Raw genomic sequence first — 13,711 nt, 5'->3', positions numbered from 1 at the left:
TTTGTCAACAAACCCAAACAGTTTTCATCAGCAGGTTGTTTGGCCGGACAGGACAGCACCGTAGAGCCTGTTCCTGTTCTTGCCACGTGCCCATACAGGTGCTTTCAGGAATAGTAACCCTGGCTGATTTAATCTCAATTCCTTTAAAATTCCCACCCTTGTTTCTAATCCCTCCATGGCCTCGCCCCTCCCTATCTTTGTAACCTCCTCCAGCCTCACCATCCTCCGAGATCTCTGCACTCCTCCATTTCCGGCCTCTTGTGCATAACCGATTTCCATCGCTCCACCATTAGTGGCTGCGTTTTCATCTGCCGAGGCCCCAAACTCTGGACCTCCCTCACAAACCTCTTCATCTCTCCTCCTGTAAGATGCTCTTTAACCTGTCCCAATAGCTCCTATTGTGGTTCAGACTAATTACATAGCGGGAATCATACCTAGAACCTGATGACTTCAGAACCACACAATGTTGGAGGGCAGTGGGGGGGGGGAGGGCATTTATTTATAAAAGTTTCTGGAGAAAAAGTCAGTCTTCATAAAAAACAGCAAAGACAGGTTAAGAAAATATCCTTTATTTAAAATCTGTTCTCCTGTATGGGAGTTTTATTTTATACAATGAAAGTGTAAAAACGGATAGGACTGAGGAAATGCAATCCCTAAATCATCCCAACAGCAGGACAGCAACCTTAGAAAGCCTCTAGAACAGGCAACACAAGTAACTGAACCTCAACCAAAACCAAGTTAACACAGGCCAACAAACCCTAGCACTATCCTCATCAAAGAAATTGGCAGCAGTGAAATGCGGGAGACACCAGTAAAATGTACAGCACTCTCCAAATCTCCAGCGTTTCTGGAGATCATCTGGAAAAATCCATGCAGCTTTATTTTTCCTGAAGGCTGGTGGTGGAATGCCCCCAGTGCAGATGGAAGCTCTGCATGTTGGGATGGATGCAAGTTTTTCCCCTTCACTGCAATTTATACTGTCTGAAATACAGTGTGCCCAAAAGGGGCTTTTTTTTTTTTTTAAAAATATACAGTTACCTTCGACCGTCCTTAAAAAACAGGCTAGGGGCTACAGACGTGGCCCGAACCATCTGTGGGAGTGTGGGAATGAACCCGGGATATTCTCACTGTGGGCCTCAGTACCACACCAGGGCACTTATCCACTTAAATCCACAGGAATAGCAAAATAAAAAGCTTTTGACCTAAAAATATCAGACAATACTGAGGACTGCAAAAATCAAGCGAAAATTCAGAGCTATTAAAAAATGTCAGCGTGAATCTCAAACGAGAGATTACAAGTATGACAGGACAATCGCGAGGACACAGCAAATGTGATATCAGTGTGAACACTGGTCTGACAGTCTGTTTAAAAATTACCAGAAATGCATTGTACAAATAGGCCGGGTCTCGATAATCCCTGATACGGTGTCGTGCTCTCAGAAAATGCAAGCTGATTAAGGCATCCGAGTATTTGCACAAATACCCTAATCCAAAAGCAAGCAAGCACAAACACACACACTAGCTGCATTCATTGTGCTTCTTAAAACTATTGAACCTGCTTGGTTTTCAGTACAAACCCTGCACCGCAAAACAGGTTAATAAAAAAAAATCAATGCTATGGATTCGGATCAAAATCCTCAAATTGATTGGTTACAAAATATGGAGTGAAAAACAAAAAATGCTGGAAAACACTCAGCCAGGTCAGGCAGCGTCTCTGGAGAGAGAAACATGGAGTTAAAACGTTTTCAACCTGAAACTTTAATTCTGTTTTCCACTCTTCCACGGACACTGCCTGACCTGCTGAGTGTTTTCCAGCATTTTCCTGTTTTTATTTTGTTCAGATTTCCAGCATCTGCAGTATTTTGCTTGTGCTTTAGAATAGAGGAGATTCTCTACGTTAAATCCCTGCAGGATTATCAACCGACCCTCCTTCCCACTCGCACTTAACACTGTACAAAGTTGCTACACAAACAATTCACCTACTTTGCTTTATAAATATATAAAAACTGAAATGTGAGGCTGAATACTCCAGACAGCAAAGGGACTTGCACAGTGAGTTTCTGACCAGCAAGAGCTCAAATTACAAACTCTCGAAAAGGATCGAGTCAAAACAGGCAACAGAAACAGGTCACTTACTCATCCCTCCTTCAGCTTGTTCTGCAACCCCCACCCCCTACTGTTTGCTTTGTGAAACCCCTCTCTTTCACTCACTCTCCTCCTGTACCCTCAGGCCCCAAGTTTGGCATCACGTAGGAGGTTACTCTGACCCTCCAGCCGGTTCTGCCACTCAATTAGATCCTGGCTGATCTGTACCTGGTTACTGTGTCGACAGCCAACAGGCAATAAGAGATCATGAGATCACCCAGGTATGGCACAGCAACAGCCAATCAGCATGATCAGCAGCTCATTCATTGATGACTCTTGCAGAATATATAGTAGTTGAAACACATTTTGCTGCATCGACAATGATTCCCATGAAAGGCTGACGTGGCAGTTTTTGCAGCACAAATCCCTCCAAATAGAGGGGATAAAGACCAGGAGCATTCTCCCTTACACTACTACACTACACACCCAACAGGGAGTGCCCAGTCACCGCCCCTTACACTCCCCCCACCCCTCCCCCCCCCCCCCCCAGAATCAGTCACCAACCCTGCTCTCTGATCCAAACAGTCAGCTTGACCTGATAAACATCCCACCAAATAAAACTAGGACGCATTTAGAAATGGACTTGAAACCCAATGGAGATGCACCTTGCCCTGTCACTATGTGAGTTTCCTACTTTACAACAGTTCAAAACACTTCAAAAAGTACTTCATTGGCTGTAAAACACTTTGGGATGTCCTGAGATCATGAAAGGCGCTATAAAAATACAAGTCTTTCTTAATGCATTCTACAGGATTCTAGTTATTAATCTCTGCACATTCTGCCTCTTTCACATATCCCTGGTTCAAAATGCCCACTGTGGCTTTGGAAGTGGGCTAAAACAAAAGTATGTCTACAATAAAAACATGGGGATTTGCTTCATGGCTGCACGGCGGTTATAGCATTACCCTGATTCTTAAGCTACGTTGTCTAAGCCAGACCTGGTAACCAGAGCCAGAGTAAACAGGAGAGAGTCTCCCTTTGCAGCTTCTCTGTCCAGGTACACACTGGGTTTGGCAGGCACAGCTCCTCCCCAATGTTAAATGTAATGGAGTGTGAGCGCAGTGTTAAAAATGCAGCCAGACGTCATCTGCACCCTGCCAGCACTGCACCCATTCTGCGGAGGGTCAGAATAGCACTAACTGCAAATTTCCTGGATACATATCGAAACACAAAGTGCCCACCCATTAACGCAGAAATAATGAGCCCCAGCCCAGATCTCACTTGCAACACAAGAATGCTAGAAACGAAACTAACAGAAAAAGTTAAATGTTTCTCCACCCTGGTCCTCCAGGGGTCTCAAGTGGTCGATCTATGAAACTCAAAGTTGAGTGGCGACAGGTCATTCAACTGCAGTGGGCATCACAGCGCAGCCCGACCTGGCCACCACTACACCTTCCAGCAAAAGGAGAGGAGATAAAAGGATCGAAAGGGAACATTCAGATAACAATCTGAGCTGGAACTTGGGCACAGACCAGGAACCAAGCTCCAGATCTGGGTCATCTGTACAACACAGTTGGGCCGTACACCTAACCGGTGCGCAGCCTAATAAAACTCCCGTTCACCTTGAACGCAAGATTTCTCAAATTATATTTGGTAGCACAGCGAACCCTGTAAGGGATTCTACACTCGGCAATCCATTGGAGCAATAATGGTTTGAATAATCACACAGGGTTTCAAAAAAAAAGTCTAAAAAAAAACACATGAAATCGATCTAAACACGTATGTAAAATAAGTTACTTTTTCTTTTGTAAATATAGCCGTAAAATAACATACAAAATATGTCCCACATCAGACAGAGTTCAATGTAACACTGTTGGGTGGCTTTTTCTTTTCGTAAAGCTGGTTTCCGAACAGTTGTGGTTTAAGCAGTCAGCTGGCAGAGAGAGTCAGTTGTCGAGGGGGGCACTGGGTTTGACTCCCCCTCGCCCCACCCGCAGCCAGGGCAGCTTGGCCCGGTTCTTGAAGAGCTGTTCAATAGCGATGTAGCGCACGTGTAGCTCGGAAGCGAGAGAGTCCTTCTTCTCCAGTTCTTGCGCGAGATCCTCGAAGACCACTTCAAGCAGAGGAGGAACATAAAAATGAAAATTAGGGCGACTTTTAAAAGGAGGGAGTGCTCTCCCTTTATAAAATCACTGGCTAGGCTTCAGCTGGAGTATTGCATTCAATCCTGGGGCACCAGACTTTAGGAAGGATGGGGAGAGGGTGCGGAGGAGATTTACTAGAATGGTACCAGGGATGAGGGACTTTAGTTACGTGGAGAGGCTGGGATTTTTCTCTTTAGAGCAGATACAGTTAAGGGGAGATTTAATAGAGGTGTTCAAAATTAGAAAGGGTTTTGATAGAATAAATGAGACGGTTTTCATTGGCAGGAGGGTCAGTACCAGAGAACACAGATTTGAGGCAATTGGCAAACGAACTGGGAGAGGGGAATTCCTTTTTGTTTCCAAAAATTAAACAAAACTTGGAGTTGTTGTGATCTGGAATGTACTGCCTGAAAGGGCGGTGGAAGCAGAACAAAAGGTAATTGGATAAATAGTTGAAAGAGAAACATTTTCAGGGCCAGGAGGAAAGCAGGGTAGTGGGATTAATTGGATAGCTCTTTCAATGAGCCAGCACAGGTAAGAAGAGCAGAATGGCCTCTTTCTGTTCTGTATCGTTCTATGATGCCTCTCAAAGCATCGATTCCATACACTACATGCAGCCAAATATTGGCTGAGAGATAGATATTTGACAGAATACCAGGGAGAACGCCCCCAGTTTTCTTCAGAATAGTCACACAGGATCTGAGAGCAGCCGCAGGTGAGGCCTCAGTTTAATGTCTCGTTCAAAAGCCAGCACCTTTCACTGTTGCACTGGAGTGTCGATCTAGATTATAAAGCTCAATTAGAGTGGGACTACCTTCCGGAGGCGAGAGTCTCCAGTGTCCTGGCCAACATTTGTCCCTCAACCACCAAAGAACAGACTATCTGGTCATCACATTGCTGTTTGTGGGAGCCTGCTGGGCACAAGATGGCAGCCATTCTTCCTACCTTACAACAGTGACCAATCTTCAAAAGTACTTCATTAGATGTCAAGTGCTTTGAGACGTCCTGCAGACGTGAAAGGGGCTATAGAAATGTAGGCCTTTCTTTCAGCTCGGTATTCAGGGTTTTTTTTTTGGTGGGGGTTGGTGGTTGGCAGGAAAATTAAAACTATACATAGTTTTGAATATTACTTTGGGTTTGGAATCCATGCACCCCCAACACACTCATGGAGACCCACTCCAACCCCCTAGTTAGCTCGTGAAGCAAACAGGCCTAAGACAATAGCAATCAGTGTCACATTGTCTCCATAAACCTCAACACTCCAATATGTATACACACACACACACACACACACGAAGAAAAAGATCTTGAACAAATAAAGAACATGAGTATTGCTGAAAACAGAGACATTTTGCCAAATCTTTTCATCTTGTATTCATCAGGACAATCCACAAGAATACCAATGCAAGGGAAAGCAACAATTTTATACTGTATGAGAAGAGAGTGCTGATTGGTAGAGGCGTTGCCATGCAGAATGCACCAGTTTATGGTGACTGACAGTTAACTGCCAAGCTTTGTTTTAAATTTAAACCAGGCAGCTTGACTCTGATTGGTCAAGGCACTGCCCTGAGGAATGACTGTCACTTATTTTGTTTAGCTGAAACAGGCGCAATGTGTCGACATGTTCTTTCTGTCTGCAAGGAACAGGGCGCTGTGCATCAATAAGCTTCAGTACGTGCAAATGTGTCACACTGCGAGCACGACTGACAATCCTAAATTGGTTGTCAGCGTAATTTTTTAACACACTGAGGATTATTTAGCAAATGTTATCCAATCGTGGAATCAGATCTAATGTTCGACACTGTATTTTAAGTTTCGCAAGAATGGGCTGGTTGGGTACGACCTGTACCTTGACCGTTACGAACAGCAGAAGGGACATGATGTTTGATAATGATCCGCCAGCCTTTGGGACGTACGGTCTATATACTAGCATCACACTGGCATTGAACTGGGCTTTCTGTTTTCTCTTCATATTGGTATCCTTGCAAACTGTCGAAGCTTTTCGTCTGATCAGGACAAAATATCTCCGTTTTCAGCAATACTCAAATAAAGAACAGTTGAATGAGCCTCTTTCCTAAAGATTTGGACTGATTTTGATCCAACTCCCCCTGACAGGGAAGATGCAGTTAAGTTACCTTTGATTTGTTTGACGAGTTGGTCATTCAACGACACCAGATCATCCACCACCATGTCGCTCACTGCAAAGAAACAGAGCATTAGAATCGTCACGAACAGCCTCGGCAGAGGGAACACAGAACACCTCTCTGTGTACAACTCATTACCGTCTTCAAAGCAAACATTCTTCAGCTGCCTGTCTGATTTTAGGATGATTAAAGGAGTTGATCCTTTCTATTTCTGGTACAGGGAGAGCCCAGAAAAAGGAATGGGAGCGGGAGGGGGTTATAGGTTTTAAACTGGAACTAGACCGTTCAGAGGTGATGTCAGGAAGCACATGTTCCAGAAAAGGAAATCTAGAATTCTCTCCTCCAAACTGAGACTGCCAGATTCTTGTTAGGCAGAGGCATCAGGGGATATGATGGAGTTAAGATACAGATCACTCATGAACTAACTAATAGTGGGATAGGTACAAGGGGCTGAATGGCCTCCTCCTGTTCCTGTGTTAGCTTTCTGTTGCACTCAACGCTGAATCCACAATTCACAGGCAATATTAAAAATAAAAACACTGAAGGTTGAGTCCAAGTCAAGCTTCCTCGCATTTGGCACAAATTGGCCCTCCCCCAATCCATTTATTTACCCTTCCATTCTGAACCCCCCCCCCCCCACAGCCTAACACTGTGACACAAAAGAGTTTGAGGACAGGGTGGGGAGGGGAAAGAGTGGGTTAAACAAGAATATACAGCAGCTTCTAGGTCTCGAATGGCCGATCTCAATGTATCAAGCTTTTGAAGGCGTGCGGTGGCAGGCTATTCAACCACAGCATGCATCACAGCTAGCCTGATCTAGTCACCACCACACCTTCCAGCAAAAGAACAGGGTGGTGGATGGGGGGGATGGTGGGGGGTGCAAAGAGAACACCTGGTTTGCGATTGGATTTGGAACATATGTCTGCTGACCAGCTGTCACTTGTCGTTCACCTCTGACCGAGGTCAGTTCAAGAATAGCCCAGGGACCAAGTTCCAGACCTGGATGAATCATTGGCTGTAAGTGAGGTTATGAAAAGCATTGTATAAATGCAGGTCTGTTGGTCTGTTAGACGGCCAGTCCTGTACTTACACTCTTCCTGGGTGTAGTGCCGGTGACATCTTGTCTCCGTGCTACAGTTTCCCATTGCCAGCTGAGTTTCTGTCCTTTGCCCGAGCTCCTCAGTTGACCAGCGAATGTCGCCACCACGAAACCTGCCAGCAGCCGCTCCCAGCATTCCCAGACGGAAGTCTCCCTGTGCATCCTGCTCCAAAATCCCCTGTGTGCATTCAGAGTAGCCCGGTGCATTTCCGTCCAGCCAGTGCGGAGAGTAGCGCGGTAGCTGCAAGCCATTCAGCTGGGGGAAGTGTGTCCTGAACAAGCTCGGCTCGGGGTCATGACCTTTGACCTCGGCCCGTCTGCAGTCCTGGAGGTTGGCTTGCGATTGCTGGTTCTGTGCATACTGAACGATCTGGTTGATCTTCCTACTCAGGATATCCTTCACGTCCTTATAGGTGCTCTTGGACACTTTCGGCCGCGGGAGCTCCTGGTTGGCGATGAGGTGATATTTTTTGAAACATTCCCTGTGACCCCGCACGGATTCAGTGTGGAGGAGGTCTGACCTGGCCACCCCTGAAAGACACACGGCAAAAAAAAAAACATTTACACAAGTCTGCAAAACTCCAACAGTAAATCACTTGTCTACGGACTGGAATATTGGTCAAATTCCCACCTTGATCACTTCAACAACCACTTGCATTTATATAGCGTCTTCAACAGTAAAATCTCCTGAGGCATTTCATAGTGTTATCAGGCGAAAGTTGACACCGAGCCACATAAGGTGATATTCGGTCAGTTGACTAAAAGCTTGGTCAAAGAGACAAAAGGATGTGGAGAGGTTTAGGGAGAAAAAGCAGAGCATTATTTAAATGGAGAATGACTGCAGAATTCTGAGGTGCAGAGGGATCGAGGTGTTCTCGTGCAGGAGTGACAAAAAGTATGCAGGTACAGCAAGTAATAAAGAAGGCTAATGGAACGTTATCCTTTATTATGCGAGGAATTGAAAATAAAATAAGGAAGTTATGCTTCAGCTACACAGGGCATTAGTGAGACCACATCTCAAATACTGTGTGCAGTTTTGGTCTCCTTATTTAAGCAAGGACGTAAATGCGTGGGAGGCGGTTCAGAGGAGGTTTACTAGATTGATACCTGGAATGAGCAGGTTGTCTTATGAGGAAAGGGTGGACAGACTGGGCTTGTTTTCACTGGAGTTTAGAAGAGTGAGGGGAGACTTGATTGAAGTATATAAGATCCTGAACGGTCTTGACAAGGTGGATGTGGAAAGGATGTTTCCTCTTGTGGGCGAGTCCAGAGCTGGGGGGGGCGGGGGTAGATAGAGTCTTGTTAGGCAAGGGAATCAAAGGTTATCGGGGGTAGATGGGAGTGTGGAATTGGAGACACAAACAGATCAGCCATGATCTTATTGAATGGTGGAGCAGGCTAGAGGGGCCGAATGGCCTACCTCTGTTCCTAATTCGTATGTTTGTATGAAATTCCAGAGCTTAGGCCCTTGGCAGCTAAAAGCACAATGCCAATGGTGGAGCGATTAAAATAGAGAGCATACAAGATGGAGCGTTGAAGGAACAGAGAAATCGGAGTGTTGCTGGGCTGGAAGAGATTATTGCAATAGGGAGGAGGTTGAGGCCATGGAGGGTTTTGAACACACTGAGAATTTTCAAATTGAGGCATTGCCAAACCGGGAGCCAATGCAAGTCAATGAGAAACACAGATGATGGGCGAGTTGGACTTAGTGCAAGTAACAATGAGTAGCAGAGTTTTAGATGAGCTTATAGAGGGTGGAAGATGGAAGGGTGGTCAGGAGAGAGGTAATAGAAGTACAGATGAGAGTTATGGCAGCAGATGGAGGGTGGGGGAGGTTAGAAGAAGGACAATATCATGGAGACCAAAAGTAGGTGGTTTTGGTGATGCAGAGGATGTGTGGTCAGAAGCACAGCTCAGGGTTAAATAGGATGCAGAGGTGGCAAATATTCTGGTTTATCCTGAGAGGGGGGCAAGGGAGGGTTAGGGAATCGCTGGTGGGAATGGCAGCTGTTGCTTCAAGAAGCGCAGTGGTTAGCACCGCAGCCTCACAGCTCCAGGGACCCGGGTTCGATTCTGGGTGCTGCCTGTGCGGAGTTTGCAAGTTCTCCCTGTGACCGTGTGGGTTTTCGCCGGGTGCTCCGGTTTCCTCCCACCGCCAAAAAGACTTGCAGGTGATAGGCAAGTTGGCTGTTGTAAATTGCCCCTCGTGTAGGTAGGTGGTAGGAAATATGGGATTACTGTAGCATTAGTATAAATGGGTGGTTGTTGGTCGGCACAGACTCGGTGGGTCGAAGGGCCTGTTTCAGTGCTGTATCTCTAAATAAATAAAAATAAAAAGATAGTGGATAAGAACTTAGCTGTAAAGCACAACACGGTCAAACAGCCCGACGAAGAATGGCCACTTGGGTAAAATACCCAGAGGGCTTGCAGAACGGTGTGCCAACAGGAGAAAACAGCAAGAGTAGAAAATATTAAACTGCACCAATTTAACTCTAAATAGGTCAGGATTCTATAAATAAAGATTTTAGATTTTAAAAAAAGTGGTATTAAAAAAACCCTACATCATATATCCTGAGACTGAGCCACTGAACAGAAATGGGATGGTTGAGTTCTTGTACAGTGTCTGAAAAAGCGGAGGCTGATTTAGCATCGAGTCACTCAATTACCTGTCAGCCCCGTTAAATAAATGTAGCAGATCAAAGACCCGTTCAACACACAGCATAATCTCCCATTTTCAATTATTGCTGCCTGCTCAATCTGTCAAACTCGCTGACAGATGCTGCCCAGCCGAGGAGGGAAAGCAATCACGAGTCCCAGCTACCCAAAGCAAGCAAGCACTGGGACAGAATTCCTCATTCCAATTTTCCACACTCTGCTTTTGATTGACACGGGAGTCAAGGGCTATGCAGGGGGAAGGAAGACAGGAAAGTGGAGTTATGGCCACAATCATTTCAGCCATGATCTTATCGAATGGTGCAGCAGACTGGAGAGGCTGAATGGCCTGCTACCACTCTTATTTATGCTCTCATGCTCCTCCCCTGAAGACTTGCTGGGAAAGAACGCCACGGGGCTGGCAACACATCCAGTTCTTCACCCGTCACCTTAGACAGCAGGGACGGTCAGACTATTCAGCCATGGGTGGCACCACATTGGTCAGCAAACCCACTTTCACACACGGGCATTTTCTGATTGGGGTCAGGGGAGAAAGAGAGTGGGAGGGCAGAGAACAGAGAGTGGGAGTGGGGTACTGGATGACGGTTAGGTGGGCAAGGGAGGGTAGAGAAGAGAAAGTGGGAGTTGGGTACGGGATAGCAGTCAGGTGGGCAGATCCTAGCTATTTATCTTTTGCCCCTCTGTAGACTGGAGCACTGAGGCCAACTGAAGCTCCTACCATTAGCTGCAAATTCAACACACTGTGTCCAATTGACTAGGAGATGCACACAGAAACTGCCAGAGAGGCACAGGTGGACGGACTGCTGCGTTTCATGGATAGTCCAACCCCTGAAATACTGGTGGAAATGCATTATTTTAAATTAAAAGCTCATTGGGATGAAAAAGGAAGCTCCTCATTACACACAGCAAACAGTCATTTGGCATCTCGTATGATAGGACAATGTGGGTGGCCAGTTTCTGGATGATTTTTCAACACTAAAGGTAATCGAGGGATAGGGGAGCAGGCGGGGAAGTAAATTTGAGGTAGATCAGCCATGATCATATTGAATAGTGCAGCAGGCTCGAGGGGGCTGAATGGTCTACTCCTGCTCCTACTTCTTATGTTCAAATGAAATAACTTGGTAACCCAGCATTGCATGAGGTTTGTGAATGATACACAAAATAAAATATTTTTTATTGAGCTGGCCGCACCACTTTCTCAGCGACCGCTTTGTCCTTTTTTTTTTTAAAGTTTAGATTTGGGCTTTGCTGGCATTTTGCCCATCCAAAATTGCCCCGAGAACATGGTGGGGTTGCCTTTTTGAAATGCAGTAGTCCATGGGTTATTCTCTTCATAGCGGTTTGATACATCCGGCCACTAGACCACTTCACAGGGCATGTTTGCGTGGGAATGGAGTCACATCCAGGCCCAGACCGGGGAAGGACGGTAGGCTTCCTTCTCTGAAGGACATTGTGTAACCAGCTACCCATCTGACTCATGCTAAGTTTATAAAGTATGCCAAGGTGCCACTCTAGTGTACCAGCTGATGCAATTAACTAAATGATGAAGGATTTATCTTATGAGGAAAGGTTGGACAGGTTGGGCTTGTATCCATTGGAGTTTAGAAGAATGAGAGGTGATCTTATTGAAACATAAGATTTTGAGGGGACTTGACAGGGTGGATGCTATGAGGATGTTCCCCCACCCCCCCCCCCCCACCGTGAGAGAAACTAGAACTAGGGGAGACTGTTTAAAAATAAGGGGTCTCCCTTTAAGACGGAGATGAGGAGATTTTTTTTCTCTGAGGGTTGTGGAATTCCCTTCTGCAGAGAGCAGTGGAGGCAGGGTATTTGAATATATAGAAGGCTGAGTTAGATAGATTCTTGACTGACAAGGGAGTCAAAGGGTATGGAGGTAGATAGGAAAGTAGAGTTGAGGAAACAATCAGATCAGCCATGATCTTATCAAATGGAGGAGCAGGCTCGAGGGGCTGAATGGCCCACTCCTGCTCCATGTTTATATGTTCGTATTCAGTGTGGTTAAAAGGAAACACATCAGGTGACAGCTGCGAGTGGAGATAATCCAAGAGCTGGCACCATCAGAAATTAGAAATGAAAGGTTTGATATGACATTACATCAAACTTACAGCACAGAAACAGGCCGTTCCATCCAACTGGCCCATGCCGACATTTATGCTCCATACAAACATCCGTCCTATCAGCATCTCCTTCTGTTTCTTTCTCCCCCGTGTGTTTATCTCGCTTCCCCTCAAATGAAACTTTGTTATTCACCTCAACTACTCCTTGTAGCAAGTTCCACATTTTCACCACTCTCTGGGTAAAGAAGTTTCTCCTAAATTCCATATTGATTTATTTACCGCCTATTTTATGTTAATGGCCCTAGTTTTGGATTCCCCAAAAGAAGTGGAAACGCCTTCTCTATCAAACACCTTCATCATTTTTCTTCCCTGGAGAAAAGAGCTTGAGCCTTTCCTGATAGCTGAATTGAGAGGTGACACCCATCATCCTTCACATTTGTTTGTCTGCAGATAGCCCTGCTGCTAGTTAAAAATAATCTCCACGCCTCCCCCTCGACCTTCCCGTCAGGCATCACGTGTTTGTGCAGGTTGCAGCAAGTTTGCTGACACGAGTTGCCACATCTGCAGTTTCTTCAAAAGCCATTGAATTTTATCAGAGTTCAGCAACCACAAGATGAGACCCCACCTGTCTGCAACCTATGGGCCCACAGATGCAGACATGATAAACTACATGACAGCTTAGGCGGGATTCAATGTTGAGGGGTCAAGCCAGTTGCCTGTAGCGAACAAAGCAGAATTTGTGGCATGGCATTGTTCTATCAAGAGGGTCTTTGTTTCTGTGTTTGGCAGGTGTTTGCTTATTTTTAATCAAAGGCTTTCTTTTTGGTTGCAGCATTCTCTCTTCAAGACTGCCAACTATCTCAGGGTTACACAGGTGTGTGTATCTGTCTGTGTCTGCATGTCTAGACAGGGAGGATCAGGAGGCATATTTTTGGAGATGGGCTTTAAACAAAATAAAAAGCCACATCTATCCTATGTCTACTTGAGCTTTATGCACTGGCTGGGAATCAGAACACAGCCAAAACTTTATTCCTCCTCCCTGACACATGGAACGCGACCAAATTGTAACGCCCGTGTCATCCCTTCAGCCAAGCGCAATGAGCTAACTCAGTATGGACTGGGGATGGAACCTGCGACAGCCCTCCCTCAATAGCTCTGTAGGCCCTTTGTGCCACATCAGCATTTTTAATCAAATGGGTTTAAAAGAGAGCCTTCAAAAGTTTAAGTTTCTACTGACCAAACACATTTATTTTTACAAAGCTGAAGAACCAAATACATGTTTTTCCCACCCTGTTATTTCCCACCTTTAACCCTCTTCCCTGATAAAAAACCTCACAACCAAGAGCTGAGATGCAATCTGCTCCCAACATCCAGGGCCGAGTCCTCTGGTACTGTTCAAGTTTCTCTTTTGCCCAGTCTACTGGACAGCTCGGGTTGGGTGAGAGTGGAAAGAGACGGAAGATTTTTTTTTTTGCACAGACGACTTTG

At 45.6% G+C, this 13,711-nt stretch overlaps 1 protein-coding gene across 1 annotated transcript in view; it reads right to left on the bottom strand.

Annotated features, from left to right (window-relative positions):
* Positions 1-2,636: 2,636 nt before the first annotated feature.
* The window catches only part of c10h21orf91 (chromosome 10 C21orf91 homolog), a 45,224-nt gene continuing 34,149 nt past the window's right edge, over positions 2,637-13,711 (bottom strand). The window contains exons 3-5 of the mRNA XM_068041265.1: positions 7,464-8,003; positions 6,365-6,427; positions 2,637-4,198 (exon numbers count right to left, since the gene is read on the bottom strand). Of these exons, the coding sequence (XP_067897366.1) occupies positions 4,032-4,198; positions 6,365-6,427; positions 7,464-8,003 (770 nt within the window). The 3' untranslated portion in view covers positions 2,637-4,031. The remainder of the gene's footprint in view (positions 4,199-6,364; positions 6,428-7,463; positions 8,004-13,711) is intronic.

Source organism: Heterodontus francisci, chromosome 10 (genome assembly GCF_036365525.1).
Source record: "Heterodontus francisci isolate sHetFra1 chromosome 10, sHetFra1.hap1, whole genome shotgun sequence".
NCBI classification, from domain to species: Eukaryota; Metazoa; Chordata; class Chondrichthyes; order Heterodontiformes; family Heterodontidae; genus Heterodontus; species Heterodontus francisci.
Note: the sequence above shows the minus strand (reverse complement) of the source record. Positions and strands in the feature narration are given on the sequence as shown.